At 45.8% G+C, this 15,349-nt stretch overlaps 1 protein-coding gene across 6 annotated transcripts in view; it reads right to left on the reverse strand.

Moving 5' to 3' along the window:
* Positions 1-15,349, reverse strand: part of LOC149322085 (protoheme IX farnesyltransferase, mitochondrial-like) — a 157,300-nt gene that overhangs the window by 18,222 nt on the left and 123,729 nt on the right. For all 6 annotated transcript variants that reach the window (XR_016282070.1, XR_016282069.1, XM_089534274.1 and 3 more), the window contains exon 6: positions 9,599-9,831. Coding sequence is in view for 4 of the 6 variants with exons in the window: in XM_089534274.1 (XP_089390400.1) it covers positions 9,599-9,831 (233 nt within the window). In the remaining 2 variants the exon portion in view is untranslated. The remainder of the gene's footprint in view (positions 1-9,598; positions 9,832-15,349) is intronic.

Raw genomic sequence — 15,349 nt, forward strand, 5'->3', positions numbered from 1 at the left:
ACACACACACACACCTCTTTGCATCAGCATTTCCAGACTCAAGGCTTGCAGAAAAAAAAGAAGACACCAGCTTTGCCTTTACATGGCTTGGGCCCGAGTTACTTGAGGGACCGCATCTCCCCATATAATCCGCCCCGCACACTCAGAACAACCGGGAAGAACTTGTTGGAAATTCCACCTTCTAAATATGTTATTACTTCCCAGATGGCCTTCTCAGTAGTGGCCCCACAAATCTGGAATAGTCTTCCCGAAGAGCTCTGTCTTATCAACCCCCCCCCCCCGGAAATATTTAAAAAGAGGCTTAAAACCTTCCTCTTCTGTCAAGCCTTCCCCCCTGGAAAATGAAGTCTTGTACTCTGATCCCATTGACTCTCTACCTCACCCTATTGATTGACTGAATGATTGTTTTTAGATTGTATATTGTATTTAGTGCTCTTGGTTTTATCTATTTTATGAAGTTTTTGTAATTGGTTTTAAACTCTATGTAAACCGCTTTGATCTTTTTGGAAAAGCGATGTATTATTATTATCATTATCATTATCATTATTATTTAACGCCACCATTTCCAGACCCATGGCTTGCAGGGGGGAAAAGTAGGAACCCAGCCTTGCCTTTAACTCCATCATTTCCAGACCCATGGCTTCCATGGAAAAAAAGGAGGACCCCAGCTTTGCCGTTAACCCCAGCATTTCCAGACCCATGGCTTGGAGGGAAAAAGGAGGACCCCAGGCTTGCCTTTAACCTCATCATTTCCAGACCCATGGCTTCCATGGAAAAAAAAGGAGGACCCCAGCTTTGCCTTTAACCCCAGCATTTCCAGACCCATGGCTTGGAGGGGGAAAAAGGAGGACCCCAGGCTTGCCTTTAACCCCATCATTTCCAGACCCATGGCTTGGAGGGGGAAAAAGGAGGACCCCAGGCTTGCCTTTAGCCCCATCATTTCCAGACCCACGGCTTGGAGGGAAAAAGGAGGACCCCAGCTTTGCCTTTAACCCCAGCATTTCCAGACCCATGGTTTGGAGGGAAAAAGGAGGACCCCAGGCTTGCCTTTAACCCCAGCATTTCCAGACCCATGGCTTGGAGGGGGAAAAAGGAGGACCCCAGGCTTGCCTTTAGCCCCATCATTTCCAGACCCACGGCTTGGAAGGAAAAAGGAGGACCCCAGCTTTGCCTTTAACCCCAGCATTTCCAGACCCATGGTTTGGAGGGAAAAAGGAGGACCCCAGGCTTGCCTTTAACCCCAGCATTTCCAGACCCATGGCTTGCAGGGGGAAAAAGGAGGACCCCAGGCTTGTCTTTAACCCCAGCATTTCCAGACCCATGGTTAGCAAAACGGGGTCCAAGCCTGGGCATGCTCCCTCTCTCTGCATCCCTCTCCCTTCCCTCAGTAGCTGCTTGTTAGCTCCAGCTGCAAGGGAGGGCTGAAGGATCACACACACACACACACTCGCGGAGAGAGGAGAGGCTGCCAGCACCGAGACTCAAATGGGGACTGTTTACTTGGCTACAGAGGAAGGTGGGCACTTTTTTAATGAACTTTATCAGCTGTAGTAACCTACTGACCCTTCCATAAGTCGATCCTTGATTTTGGAGTCCATTTTGGGAAATAAATTTCTCGACTTATAGTTGAGTATAAACGGTAATTGGATCTTTAAGCGAAATTACAGAAATTATTGGGAGTACACCAAATGACAGGAAGTGGCAATACAAAAGAACTGGTAGGGTGAATGCTACTGCAAATCCAAATGAAAAAAGAGTGATGAGCATGGATTCAATGCATTTATTATATTGGTTATTATTTTGCCTCAAGTATACCTACATCAAATCACATCTGATTTAGGAAGCTAAGCAGAGTCAGCCCTGGTAAGTAATTGAATGCAAGACCGGCAATGAATACTAAGTGCTGTGGGCTATATTTCAGAGGAAGGACCTGGCAAAATCAAATGAGTATTCTCTCCCTAGGAAAACCCTATGAAATTCATGGAGTTGCCATAGGTCAACAGGTGACTTGAAGACACATACACATATGTGTATGTGCACGCTAATTTCTCTGAGGGTGTTATCTGAATTCACCCTGTATGGTGCTTCCAACTGGGAAGGATACTGGGTTTCTGAAGGCTATGCCCACTAAGTACCACATTCCCAGAGTGATGGCGAAATCAAGGAAATGGCACAATAGTGCTGAGTGTAGCTGGAGCTCAAATATTGTCACAGAATGGCAATCATCATAGGACACTTTTTAGATAGTCCATGGACCATCCCCCCCTCATCTCTTGCGCTACTCTGCCCAAAATTTTTAGTGTATTCCTATTGGACAGTTTTAAATGTGGATGTTTAATTACTTTTTATGAGTTGATCACTGTTTTTAAGATTGGGGGGAGGGTTGGGTTTCTTTTAATTGTTTGATTTTTAAATTACACCATTGGAATCCGCTTTGATTCCTTTGGGAAAAAGTGGAATACAAATAAATATTATTATTATTTCAACCTGCATGTTGAAATACTGTCACATTACAGGTAACAGTAGTTGAAAAAATTTGGTCACTAACTATTAGTCTTGTGCAGTACTCCACTTATTTCAAGAGAGACTGTACAGGAGCAAAATAAGGTATTGTTTTACATATTGCTTGTAAATTCTTTGTTCCACTACTCTGCAAATCAGAATTTAATGTGTGCAACAAAAATAGTATATCATTACTAAAACAAAAGACACAATCACATACCTAAAAAGAAACCCTGCTATATTTTGCTTAAATTAAGCAGTCTACCATATTTGGTGCTAGTGTCTGACTCATGGAAAGACTCAGACAAAGGTAGTATCTGTGTCAGGACATACAATAAAGTTCTAATTCTACACTAGGAAATCATCTTTCTTGACTCCTAATAAAGCATGTGTTTGTGACACAAGTATCCACATGTACCATGTGACTTCCATACATAACTTTGTCAAAGAGTTTTGTTTTTCTATTGATGAGGTGGTAGAATAGGTGTTGCAGAAGAGCAGTGAAGACAGAGTGGTAAAAGAAGGCAGGAGTCAAGTAGTCGTTGTAATTGTAGTCACAGACATGGTTCAGGTAATTTCACAGGACATTTGCATGCTACAAGCCCTGCTCTGGTTTCTGGCACATGCACACAAACACACAGCCCCCAAATATTTGCACACTACACACAGTTTGTCCTCTGAGCTAAATCATTTGAATTAAGCCTTTTGGCTCCATCAGTGCAACAAGGCTATATGTTTTGGGTGGCTGAGATAGTGACACTTTGGATTTCTGATGGTTCAATGTATACTAACTTTGTTTAGTGCATAAAACAACAAAAACAAAAACAATAGCAACAACAACAACAAAGTAATGTTTAATAATACTATATTATTATCATTTAAAATATTTATGAAATTACTTCCAGGCTATGTGTATAAAGTATATATGAAACATAAATGAATTCTGCATTTAGACTTGGATCCAATCTCCAAGATATCTCATTATGTATGTATATGCAAATATAGATGTTCCAAAATCCCCAAAAGTAAAAAAAGTCAAAAATCCAAAACTCCTCTGGTTTCATCATCATATCATCTTAGTTTTTTCTATCCTATTTTTCTTACTACATATGCTGCACTAGGTCTCCTTGCTCTTACTTTGGACCGATGCAAATGTTTTGTAGTGCTAAAAAAATACACAACCTTACTCCAAAAGCCTATGTTTGTTTTTCAGGCTGGGAAAAGGTAAGATCACCAGACTTTGGGTGTTGGGTTGCAGCAGCAGGTCTAAAGTAAACAATGCAATAAAACCTGAGCTGTTAAATGAAAGGGATTGTAGTTTAGCCAGTCCTACTGTACCTGTGTGCCTGCCTACAACAGGTAAGCTAAACAGCAGTGTGTGTGAACAGCAAAATGGAGAAAAAGAGAAAGCAGATAAACAAGTCTCACCAGTTCTCTCCAACATTTTAAAGAACTAGATTTATAAGTATGGCCACCAAAATGGAAATCATAAGAAAAGTGGAGGCTGGTGAAAGAAAAAATAATTTCTAAAATCATTTTGGAAGAAACTTTCAAGTGGTCTCTAGAAGGATCAAAATATTTTTGTTTACTTATGCAAGGCTTACCTGAGATGGCTGTTACACATGTGCATGTTGTAAGTTTTGAATAAAAACTTTGCTAAAACCTGTCAAACTGCTCTTTTTTCCCCCTAGCATAGGAACATCTCCCTATTCTTTCCTTGTTATTTAGACCTCTGGTACAAACTTTTCTGTTAAAGATGCCATGCCCAGAAACACATTTACTTTATTAACTGAGACATAACCCTTCAGCCACCATCTTGAGGGGAGAGAGGCAGGCTAGCTCCAACTGCCTGCCTGGAAGAAGAAAAGCCCTCCCTTCAGCCACCATCTTGAGGGGAGAGAGGCAGGCTAGCTCCAACTGCCTGCCTGTAAGAAGAAAAGCCCTCCCTTCAGCCACCATCTTGGGGGGAGAGAGGCAGGCTAGCTCCAACTGCCTGCCTGGAAGAAGAAAAGCCCTCCCTTCAGCCACCATCTTGAGGGGAGAGAGGCAGGCTAGCTCCAACTGCCTGCCTGTAAGAAGAAAAGCCCTCCCTTCAGCCACCATCTTGGGGGGAGAGAGGCAGGTTAGCTCCAACTGCCTGCCTGGAAAAAGAAAAGCCCTCCCTTCAGCCACCATCTTGGGGGGAGAGAGGCAGGCTAGCTCCAACTGCCTGCCTGGAAAAAGAAAAGCCCTCCCTTCAGCCACCATCTTGGGGGGAGAGAGGCAGGCTAGCTCCAAGTGCCTGCCTGGAAAAAGAAAAGCCCTCCCTTCAGCCACCATCTTGAGGGGAGAGAGGCAGGCTAGCTCCAACTGCCTGCCTGGAAAAAGAAAAGCCCTCCCTTCAGCCACCATCTTGAGGGGAGAGAGGCAGGCTAGCTCCAACTGCCTGCCTGGAAGAAGAAAAGCCCTCCCTTCAGCCACCATCTTGAGGGGAGAGAGGCAGGCTAGCTCCAACTGCCTGCCTGTAAGAAGAAAAGCCCTCCCTTCAGCCACCATCTTGGGGGGAGAGAGGCAGGCTAGCTCCAACTGCCTGCCTGGAAGAAGAAAAGCCCTCCCTTCAGCCACCATCTTGAGGGGAGAGAGGCAGGCTAGCTCCAACTGCCTGCCTGTAAGAAGAAAAGCCCTCCCTTCAGCCACCATCTTGGGGGGAGAGAGGCAGGCTAGCTCCAAGTGCCTGCCTGGAAAAAGAAAAGCCCTCCCTTCAGCCACCATCTTGGGGGGAAAGAGGCAGGCTAGCTCCAAGTGCCTGCCTGGAAAAAGAAAAGCCCTCCCTTCAGCCACCATCTTGAGGGGAGAGAGGCAGGCTAGCTCCAACTGCCTGCCTGGAAGAAGAAAAGCCCTCCCTTCAGCCACCATCTTGAGGGGAGAGAGGCAGGCTAGCTCCAACTGCCTGCCTGGAAAAAGAAAAGCCCTCCCTTCAGCCACCATCTTGGGGGGAGAGAGGCAGGTTAGCTCCAACTGCCTGCCTGGAAAAAGAAAAGCCCTCCCTTCAGCCACCATCTTGGGGGGAGAGAGGCAGGCTAGCTCCAACTGCCTGCCTGGAAAAAGAAAAGCCCTCCCTTCAGCCACCATCTTGGGGGGAGAGAGGCAGGCTAGCTCCAACTGCCTGCCTGGAAGAAGAAAAGCCCTCCCTTCAGCCACCATCTTGGGGGGAGAGAGGCAGGCTAGCTCCAACTGCCTGCCTGGAAAAAGAAAAGCCCCCCCTTCAGCCACCATCTTGAGGGGAGAGAGGCAGGCTAGCTCCAACTGCCTGCCTGGAAAAAGAAAAGCCCCCCCTTCAGCCACCATCTTGAGGGGAGAGAGGCAGGCTAGCTCCAACTGCCTGCCTGGAAAAAGAAAAGCCCCCCCTTCAGCCACCATCTTGGGGGGAGAGAGGCAGGCTAGCTCCAAGTGCCTGCCTGGAAAAAGAAAAGCCCTCCCTTCAGCCACCATCTTGGGGGGAGAGAGGCAGGCTAGCTCCAAGTGCCTGCCTGGAAAAAGAAAAGCCCTCCCTTCAGCCACCAACTTGAGGGGAGAGAGGCAGGCTAGCTCCAACTGCCTGCCTGGAAAAAGAAAAGCCCTCCCTTCAGCCACCATCTTGAGGGGAGAGAGGCAGGCTAGCTCCAACTGCCTGCCTGGAAAAAGAAAAGCCCTCCCTTCAGCCACCATCTTGAGGGGAGAGAGGCAGGCTAGCTCCAACTGCCTGCCTGGAAAAAGAAAAGCCCTCCCTTCAGCCACCATCTTGAGTGGAGAGAGGCAGGCTAGCTCCAACTGCCTGCCTGGAAAAAGAAAAGCCCTCCCTTCAGCCACCATCTTGAGGGGAGAGAGGCAGGCTAGCTCCAACTGCCTGCCTGTAAGAAGAAAAGCCCTCCCTTCAGCCACCATCTTGAGGGGAGAGAGGCAGGCTAGCTCCAACTGCCTGCCTGGAAAAAGAAAAGCCCTCCCTTCAGCCACCATCTTGAGGAGAGAGAGGCAGGCTAGCTCCAACTGCCTGCCTGGAAAAAGAAAAGCCCTCCCTTTAGCCACCATCTTGGGGGGAGAGAGGCAGGCTAGCTCCAAGTGCCTGCCTGGAAAAAGAAAAGCCCTCCCTTCAGCCACCATCTTGAGGGGAGAGAGGCAGGCTAGCTCCAACTGCCTGCCTGGAAAAAGAAAAGCCCTCCCTTCAGCCACCATCTTGGGGGGAGAGAGGCAGGCTAGCTCCAACTGCCTGCCTGGAAGAAGAAAAGCCCTCCCATCAGCCACCATCTTGAGGGGAGAGAGGCAGGCTAGCTCCAACTGCCTGCCTGGAAAAAGAAAAGCCCTCCCTTCAGCCACCATCTTGAGGGGAGAGAGGCAGGCTAGCTCCAACTGCCTGCCTGGAAAAAGAAAAGCCCTCCCTTCAGCCACCATCTTGAGGGGAGAGAGGCAGGCTAGCTCCAACTGCCTGCCTGGAAGAAGAAAAGCCCTCCCTTCAGCCACCATCTTGAGGGGAGAGAGGCAGGCTAGCTCCAACTGCCTGCCTGGAAAAAGAAAAGCCCTCCCTTCAGCCACCATCTTGGGGGGAGAGAGGCAGGCTAGCTCCAACTGCCTGCCTGGAAAAAGAAAAGCCCCCCCTTCAGCCACCATCTTGAGGGGAGAGAGGCAGGCTAGCTCCAACTGCCTGCCTGGAAAAAGAAAAGCCCCCCCTTCAGCCACCATCTTGAGGGGAGAGAGGCAGGCTAGCTCCAACTGCCTGCCTGGAAAAAGAAAAGCCCCCCCTTCAGCCACCATCTTGGGGGGAGAGAGGCAGGCTAGCTCCAAGTGCCTGCCTGGAAAAAGAAAAGCCCTCCCTTCAGCCACCATCTTGGGGGGAGAGAGGCAGGCTAGCTCCAAGTGCCTGCCTGGAAAAAGAAAAGCCCTCCCTTCAGCCACCAACTTGAGGGGAGAGAGGCAGGCTAGCTCCAACTGCCTGCCTGGAAAAAGAAAAGCCCTCCCTTCAGCCACCATCTTGAGGGGAGAGAGGCAGGCTAGCTCCAACTGCCTGCCTGGAAAAAGAAAAGCCCTCCCTTCAGCCACCATCTTGAGGGGAGAGAGGCAGGCTAGCTCCAACTGCCTGCCTGGAAAAAGAAAAGCCCTCCCTTCAGCCACCATCTTGAGTGGAGAGAGGCAGGCTAGCTCCAACTGCCTGCCTGGAAAAAGAAAAGCCCTCCCTTCAGCCACCATCTTGAGGGGAGAGAGGCAGGCTAGCTCCAACTGCCTGCCTGGAAGAAGAAAAGCCCTCCCTTCAGCCACCATCTTGAGGGGAGAGAGGCAGGCTAGCTCCAACTGCCTGCCTGGAAAAAGAAAAGCCCTCCCTTCAGCCACCATCTTGAGGAGAGAGAGGCAGGCTAGCTCCAACTGCCTGCCTGGAAAAAGAAAAGCCCTCCCTTTAGCCACCATCTTGGGGGGAGAGAGGCAGGCTAGCTCCAAGTGCCTGCCTGGAAAAAGAAAAGCCCTCCCTTCAGCCACCATCTTGAGGGGAGAGAGGCAGGCTAGCTCCAACTGCCTGCCTGGAAAAAGAAAAGCCCTCCCTTCAGCCACCATCTTGGGGGGAGAGAGGCAGGCTAGCTCCAACTGCCTGCCTGGAAGAAGAAAAGCCCTCCCATCAGCCACCATCTTGAGGGGAGAGAGGCAGGCTAGCTCCAACTGCCTGCCTGGAAAAAGAAAAGCCCTCCCTTCAGCCACCATCTTGAGGGGAGAGAGGCAGGCTAGCTCCAACTGCCTGCCTGGAAAAAGAAAAGCCCTCCCTTCAGCCACCATCTTGAGGAGAGAGAGGCAGGCTAGCTCCAACTGCCTGCCTGGAAAAAGAAAAGCCCTCCCTTTAGCCACCATCTTGGGGGGGAGAGAGGCAGGCTAGCTCCAAGTGCCTGCCTGGAAAAAGAAAAGCCCTCCCTTCAGCCACCATCTTGAGGGGAGAGAGGCAGGCTAGCTCCAACTGCCTGCCTGGAAGAAGAAAAGCCCTCCCTTTAGCCACCATCTTGGGGGGGAGAGAGGCCTAGCCTGAAAGACTAAGAGCCCTCTTCCGACCACCATCTTGAGGGGGAGAGAGGCCTGTTATGTTTGTTTGTTTGTTTTTTTACTTTGTATTGTACTTCCTGTTGTATACCGCTTTGATCTAATTTGGAAAAGCGGTATATAAATAAACATTATTATTATTATATATTTATATATATGTATATATATAAAATAGACAGATAATTGCTGAATTTCACCTGGATCCTCATTAGAAACTCACAAAAGTTTAACCCACTCCTCCTCAGTTGCTATTCCCATATCCCCAAAGATGCTTCTTCTCAATGGGAAGGCCAAAACAGAAGATGAGGGCATTAGTCTTCTCCCATTGTTGCAACCTCTCTCCCAAGATTTGGTAGTTAGAGGCACATTACCTTTGATCTTGGAGACAGTCCACAGTCATCTTTCTTCATGAATCTGGCTAATCCCATTTTGAAGGTGTTTTGAGCTATTACCACACACTGAAGTAAAAAAAAATCCTTAATCTCTTTATGCACAATGTGAAGCAGTATTTCCTTTTGTTGGTCCTGAATTTTTCATCATATATATTCGCTAGAAAAACTGAGATTTAAATTTTCCTCGCTAGAGTGAAATAGTTACTACTGAGGTCACAGGGCATTCATTTATAGAACCGTTATTGTTTCAAGTTGTTTCTGAACTATGATGACCCTAAACTGAACCTATCATGAGGTTTTCTTGGCAATATTTGTTCGGGGGGGGGGGTTGCCTTTACCTTCCTTTTAAGCTGAGAGACTGTGACTTCGCCAAGGTTACCCACTGGGTTTCTGTGGTTGAGTGGAAATCCAAACCCTGGTCTCCAGAATCATAGTCTGACACTCAAATCACTATGCCACGCTGGCTCTTTAGTGTAACTATAATTATGAATAATTATTTAAATGAGTAAAAACTTATGAAATATATAATGCTTTAAATAAAGAAAATTACAACCACCAATAAAATCATTAATACAAGGATTTTCCAATAAAGCCATTAAGGTCCAATAGGAATTGGAGAACATAGTGAATCTTCCTTATTCCCAGAATCAAATGGACTTGCATTTTATGCTCACCTGCATCCAGACTGCCGGTTGCTGCTGTCCACCCCATGACTGGGGGTATGGCACCAACCACAGCTCCCACCCATGTGTTGACAATGCTAATTCTCTTCAGTGGTGTGTAACAGCATGTGTACAGGACAATGTTGAGGGCTCCCAGAGCTCCAGTAAGAGGATTTACACCAAAAGTTAGCAAGGCTATTCCTGGAACTGCACAGGAGACGGCAAAGGAGACGGCAAGTAGGGGGCTGTTAAGAAAACACAAACAGAGAGAGTGCAGAAGCCATTAGGATTTGAAACCTATTTCTATTAGCAGTATTTTGCCTTGTAGTGTAGAGGTATAAGTCTTATAACTTCCTGTTTAACAGTAATGACAATGGAGTAAAGATTATCCATCAAGCATCTACGAGAGAGTACATCTTCAGTAGTATTCAGAGATTAACTAGCAAATGTGATTAGAAGGAGAAAACGTACTGTGAAGCCCACTCTGGATCCATCTCCACTTCTTACCGCTGTGGGGGTGGAGGGAGATTGGGGGGTCTATGCAGGCAAGCAGACTGGGATGGAAGGCGGAATTATGTGCAGCTCGTATTAAATATATCAGAGTTAACTGTCCGTCCAGAAACACACACACAAATATGTTACCTTGCTTACAGCATAGTTTTTATTGGTGAAGGAAAGCTGCCTATATATCATCCAGATTTTAATTATACCATGTGATGCATTACACAGACATCTGTATTCAAAATGCACTGCTATGATGAAACAGAATTATGGTATCTAAATCCTATAAGCTTAAACAATGGATTTCACAAATGTTCTGGTTTGAGTTATATCAATTTTTGATAGTGAGGAAGAAACTATTTTTAATAAAAGATCTAAATGTTTGGTGTGGATTTTTATAGCCCCACACAGACCAGTCACCTCACAGTGCTTTATACAGAACTGCAAATAAGCCTAAGCATGGATGTCCACAATCTTGCTTTAATGCAGAGAAGGAATAAATGTCTGCCTTCAATTTAACTTTTAATTAAATGGACCAGGCCAACAATTTGATAAGCTGGAACATGATTTCACCAGCTTTACAAACCCAATGGTGGCTTTTGCTGAATTAATTTGGTAGAATGAAATGTTCATCACATTTTTCTCACAAACCTCTGAGCCAAGAAAAGTTGTTTGTCAGATTATATGCAGCTAGCAATGAACTCATTCAAAGCTATGAACATGCAACATTTGGACCTAAATTCACACAATGTCAACTATCAAGTGACAGAGTTTTATTATGTGGTAGAACTTTATCACATCAACCCAGCACCTGCAAATGAAGGCAGGCTTATCACTCAATCCCTTCTCTCTCAATTGAGAGTTGGGTTGCCTCCAAGATATTTGCAAATAGTAAAGTCCCCCCCCCCCCCCACCCCGTGAATGGACTGAGGAGGAGTGGAATGAATCTAGCAGGGAAAGAAGAGAGAGCTGGGAAGTTTGGTTACTGCTTCAAGATGGGTTTACTAGTTCTGTAGCAGAGACAAGAACTACACAATACTGATTCCAAGAGTGAAGAAACAAACAGAAATGCAAAACAAATCAAAGCACCAATGCAATTTTAAAACCACCTTTCTCAATTGCCTTTACAGTGGTACCCCGGGATACGAATTGACCGCGTTACGAAATTTCCAGGGTACGAAAAAGTTAGATTTAAAAAAACTGTTCCGGGTAACGAAAGATTTTTCGGGTTACGAAATTAATTTCGGCGCGAAATTCAAATCGGAAGCGCGGCTAGCGGCTTTCCAGCGCCTTTTCGGGTTGCGAAATGTATCGGGTTACGAACGGCGCCGCGGAACGAATTAATTTCGTAACCCGAGGTAGCACTGTATTTATTTATTTATTTATTTTTGGAGTGAAACGGCGGTAAGGTGATCTTCTTTTCCTTTCAGTATTCATGTGACAAAATGGCTCAAAATGTCACATACTACAATGACAACTGATTACATTCTGACACCACTGGATAATTACAAAACCAACTCACCATTCCAATTCCAAACAACTGTGCATTATCACCTGACTACAAGATGCAATGTCTGCGGCTGTATCTGTACCGCAGAAATAATGTAGTTTAACTCTGCTTTAATTGCCATGGCTCAATACTAGGGAATCCTGGGATTTGTAGTTTAGCTAAATATTTTACAAAATTATAAATCCCAGAACTCCATAGCATTGAGTCATGGCAGTTAAAAGTACTATCTAACTGCATTAAGTCTGCAATGCAGACAATGCAGATGCAGCTCAGGCCTGTATGCTTCCATAACAATCAGTGCCACAGATCAGAGCCACTGCTGGTTTAGATCCACAGACTACATACAGGATATAAAAGGCTGCATAAGATCATGTGCAAACTTTCAAACTAAAAATCTTACCTTTATTTCAGGGATTGGCATCTGTGCTAGATTTAGGGGCCACTCTGATGTTCTGGGACACTCCAGGGATGACACAGACTATTGTTTTTGGTCTTGTGTGCCTTCAAGTCATTTATGACTTATGGCTACTCTATCATGGGAGTTTTATGGGGCTGAGAATGTGTGAGGTCACTGTGTGTTTCCATGGCTGAGTGAGAACTGAACCCTGATCTCTGGTGCTTTAGTCCAATGCTCAAACCACTACACCACGGACTACTAGAAAAATAACACACAGGAAGAAAAATGGCCAGGAGTCCACTTCTGTTTTTCAAAAGTGGGTTTTTGGCCAGAAAAATGTTACCCAGGCTGTTTTATATAAATTTTGGAATCAATGATAACCCTTGGATGACCCCTGGCCAGACTCCAAGCCTGTCCGCCATTACTGGCAAAGCGAGAGGGCATGTACACCTCCCCTGAGGGGAGCAGCCACATTAACATCTTAGAAGGTCTGGGAAGTCGCATGAAGGGATTATCATAGGACCAGGAAGAGCAAATGTTTGCCTTGCCTGAAGCTATCACCCCCTCCTCAAGTCTGTTGTCCGAACAACTTAAGTCATTGATGTTATCAGATCCAGACATCCAGGTGAAAAGAAAATCTTTAGAACACCTTTGTTTTGGCCAAGCCAGCCTCTTTGCCTCAGGCCAAATTTGGCCTATAAAAGGTCCCCACTTTGGCTGCTCAGCGCGCCATTTACAAAGTCTACTTACTCCACGTCAGTCGGACCTCTGTTTTGGTAGCCGGCATTTCTGCTCAAACCCAGGTTGCGGAGCAGGCTTGTCTCACTGTCCATCACCCCATTCGCTTCCCGGAGGGAATCTACATTCTGGTAAGCATCTCCATTAGTAATGCCTGAAATCTGTTCCCATCTTCCAACCCTAATTTTCCTGAGCCTTGTATGTGTGTGTGTATGCCAGCGAATCGTATGTGTTTTCCCCTATTTCAATAAATTAGACATCTAGTTATTAATATCTGTCTCAGCTTTATTTATTGGGATCCCCTGGTCTACTCCATATACATATCGGGAGGGCGATTTCGGTGGGCTCTCGTAGCCAGCCCCCTCTTGCAATATTTGAGCTAATAATAATAATAAAATTCCCCTAAACGGACCCTTGGCTACAAAAAGGTCAGTCTGGAAGTGTTGAGGGCCACAGAAATTGAGGCCCTACATTGCCCTAGGGCCTCACACTTCTCGCCATGCAGTGCCCCAGGGCACCCCTTCTTCCCTGCTCAGCATGGATGTACTTGCAAGTAAAGCCATGCCAGGCAGGGAGGAAGGGGTGCCCTGGGAGTCTCACTCCCTCCCTTGCTTGGCAAGGCTTTACACAAGTGTAAAGGGTCGCCAGGCAGGGAGGAGGAGATGGGTCTTTTTGGCCCCACCCCTTAATCCCTGAATCTTAATCCCTGGTCTCCCTGTATCGGGTGACACCCCGGCACGGTACGCCTCTGGTGACTCATACTTGGTTTTGCTTTTAAGTGGCTGTAGGATCTTTCACACTATGCTAGATGGGAGAAACTGCTCTAATCCTCTCTTTAAGACAGAAATATTGTGGGAAGAGTTGGCTTACTTCTGACTGGCTTTTCGAAAGCCAGCGAGTATCTCTTGCTAATTTCAAGTGTCTCCAAATCCTAGTACAGTATAACAGATTCCAAATAATCTCTGAGAAGATAGGGAAAAAACACATCAGGGCAGTAGCTAACCAAAAATAATGGCTAGCAACCACATGACACTAAAATTGTGTGAATTCCTGGTTCAAGGTACTTCATAATTCTTATTTCATTCTTTCTTTCGCAATGTGTTTGGTCTATTGGAAATACAGGTGGCTTGTTCCAAATAGGGCAATGTGCTGGGAGTGGATTATCAGATGGATATTAAACCAACAGCAGTCACCCTTCACTGTTGCTTACCCATTGCTTTCCCATGGCTCACTGGAAGTATGTACAGTAGCCTCATGCATATCTATCCATCAGATTTGTTCACATTCCTGGAATGCAGTCAGAGGCTGAGAAGAGGATATGTTAGCAGTTTATACATCCAGGTGCTTTAATTTACATACCCAGGTGCAGCAGATGTTCTTTTTCTTTTGGTGTAGTCCTCCACAGAGACTGTGGAGTTACCTTGGTCCTCTACAAAGCTGGTTCCATTCCAGACAATAAATTGTCAAAAGTGAAAGATTGAACAGTCTTAATTAAAGTTTGGACTGCTGGGGGATTGTTACAAAAGTTGGTGGAATCTTTGTGGCATGTAACATTTTTGTGGCATCTTATTCTCCATGGACAATATTGCCTAAACAAGGAGATATCTCCTTTTTCCAGAGCTGCCAGGTAGCCTCAATCTTTACAGTGTCTGCACAATACTGAATTCTAACATGCTCTACTAAAAGTAAACATCAATACGTGACTTAGGATTCAGTAGCGTACTGCTCTCAGAGATAATCTTGAGAGCTTAGTAACATTAGGTAATGAACCGTGGCAATTAGACTGGACACCCACACAGCTGGAAACTTAATGAGGCCCTAGGAGCTTTCGTGCTCACTTAATGTATTTTATAGAAATACAAGCAATTTGAGAGCTCTCATTCAAATAGAAAACAACTTTCTTTCAGAAGCTTGTGGCAAACATGCTGCTATTTGGACAAAGCCCCCAATACAAAACAGAATATGAATAGTTTTTCTGCCTTGAATTATGACAAAGGAAAGTCTACACAGTATACAACTGAACTGTCCCACATTCACTATGTTCTGTTCTGGTGGAGCAATTTCCTGCATGGAAAATCCCATGAAGCCACAGAGGGTAAACATGAACAAAGGTGTGGAGAAATCTTGGCTTTTAAAACAGTATTTTTTCTAGAAATCATGTACGCTCTATTTTTTAATTTGCTCATCTCCGTTACTAAGCTGATGAGCCAGCATTGTCCGAAGACAACTCCAGCTATCATGTGGCCAGCATGATTGCCCAGAATGCTGTTACCTTCCCACCGAAGTGGTACCTATTTATCTACTTGCATTTGCATGCTTTCAATCTGCTAGACTGGCAGAAACTGGGACTAATAACGGAAGCTCACCCCATCATGTGGCGCTTAGGCCTTGAACTGCCAATCTTCTGACCTTTCATCAGAACTGGAGTCTTAATCACTAAGCTATCGTGTAGGTTCCTACACTGCCCAAAAGAAGAGCATGTTTCAGCAAACTTTTTATTCAAAACTAATAACATGCACAGATGAAATGAAACAACCAGATTAGGCGAGTCCTGTATTTTTGAACACTCTAGAGATCACTTGAAGGCTTCTTCCAAAACACATCCCACAATACTTTC

The sequence above is a fragment of the Sceloporus occidentalis genome, unplaced genomic scaffold (genome assembly GCF_023333645.1).
Source record: "Sceloporus occidentalis isolate IW3139 unplaced genomic scaffold, rSceOcc1.0.p SCAF_1, whole genome shotgun sequence".
Classification (NCBI taxonomy): Eukaryota; Metazoa; Chordata; class Lepidosauria; order Squamata; family Phrynosomatidae; genus Sceloporus; species Sceloporus occidentalis.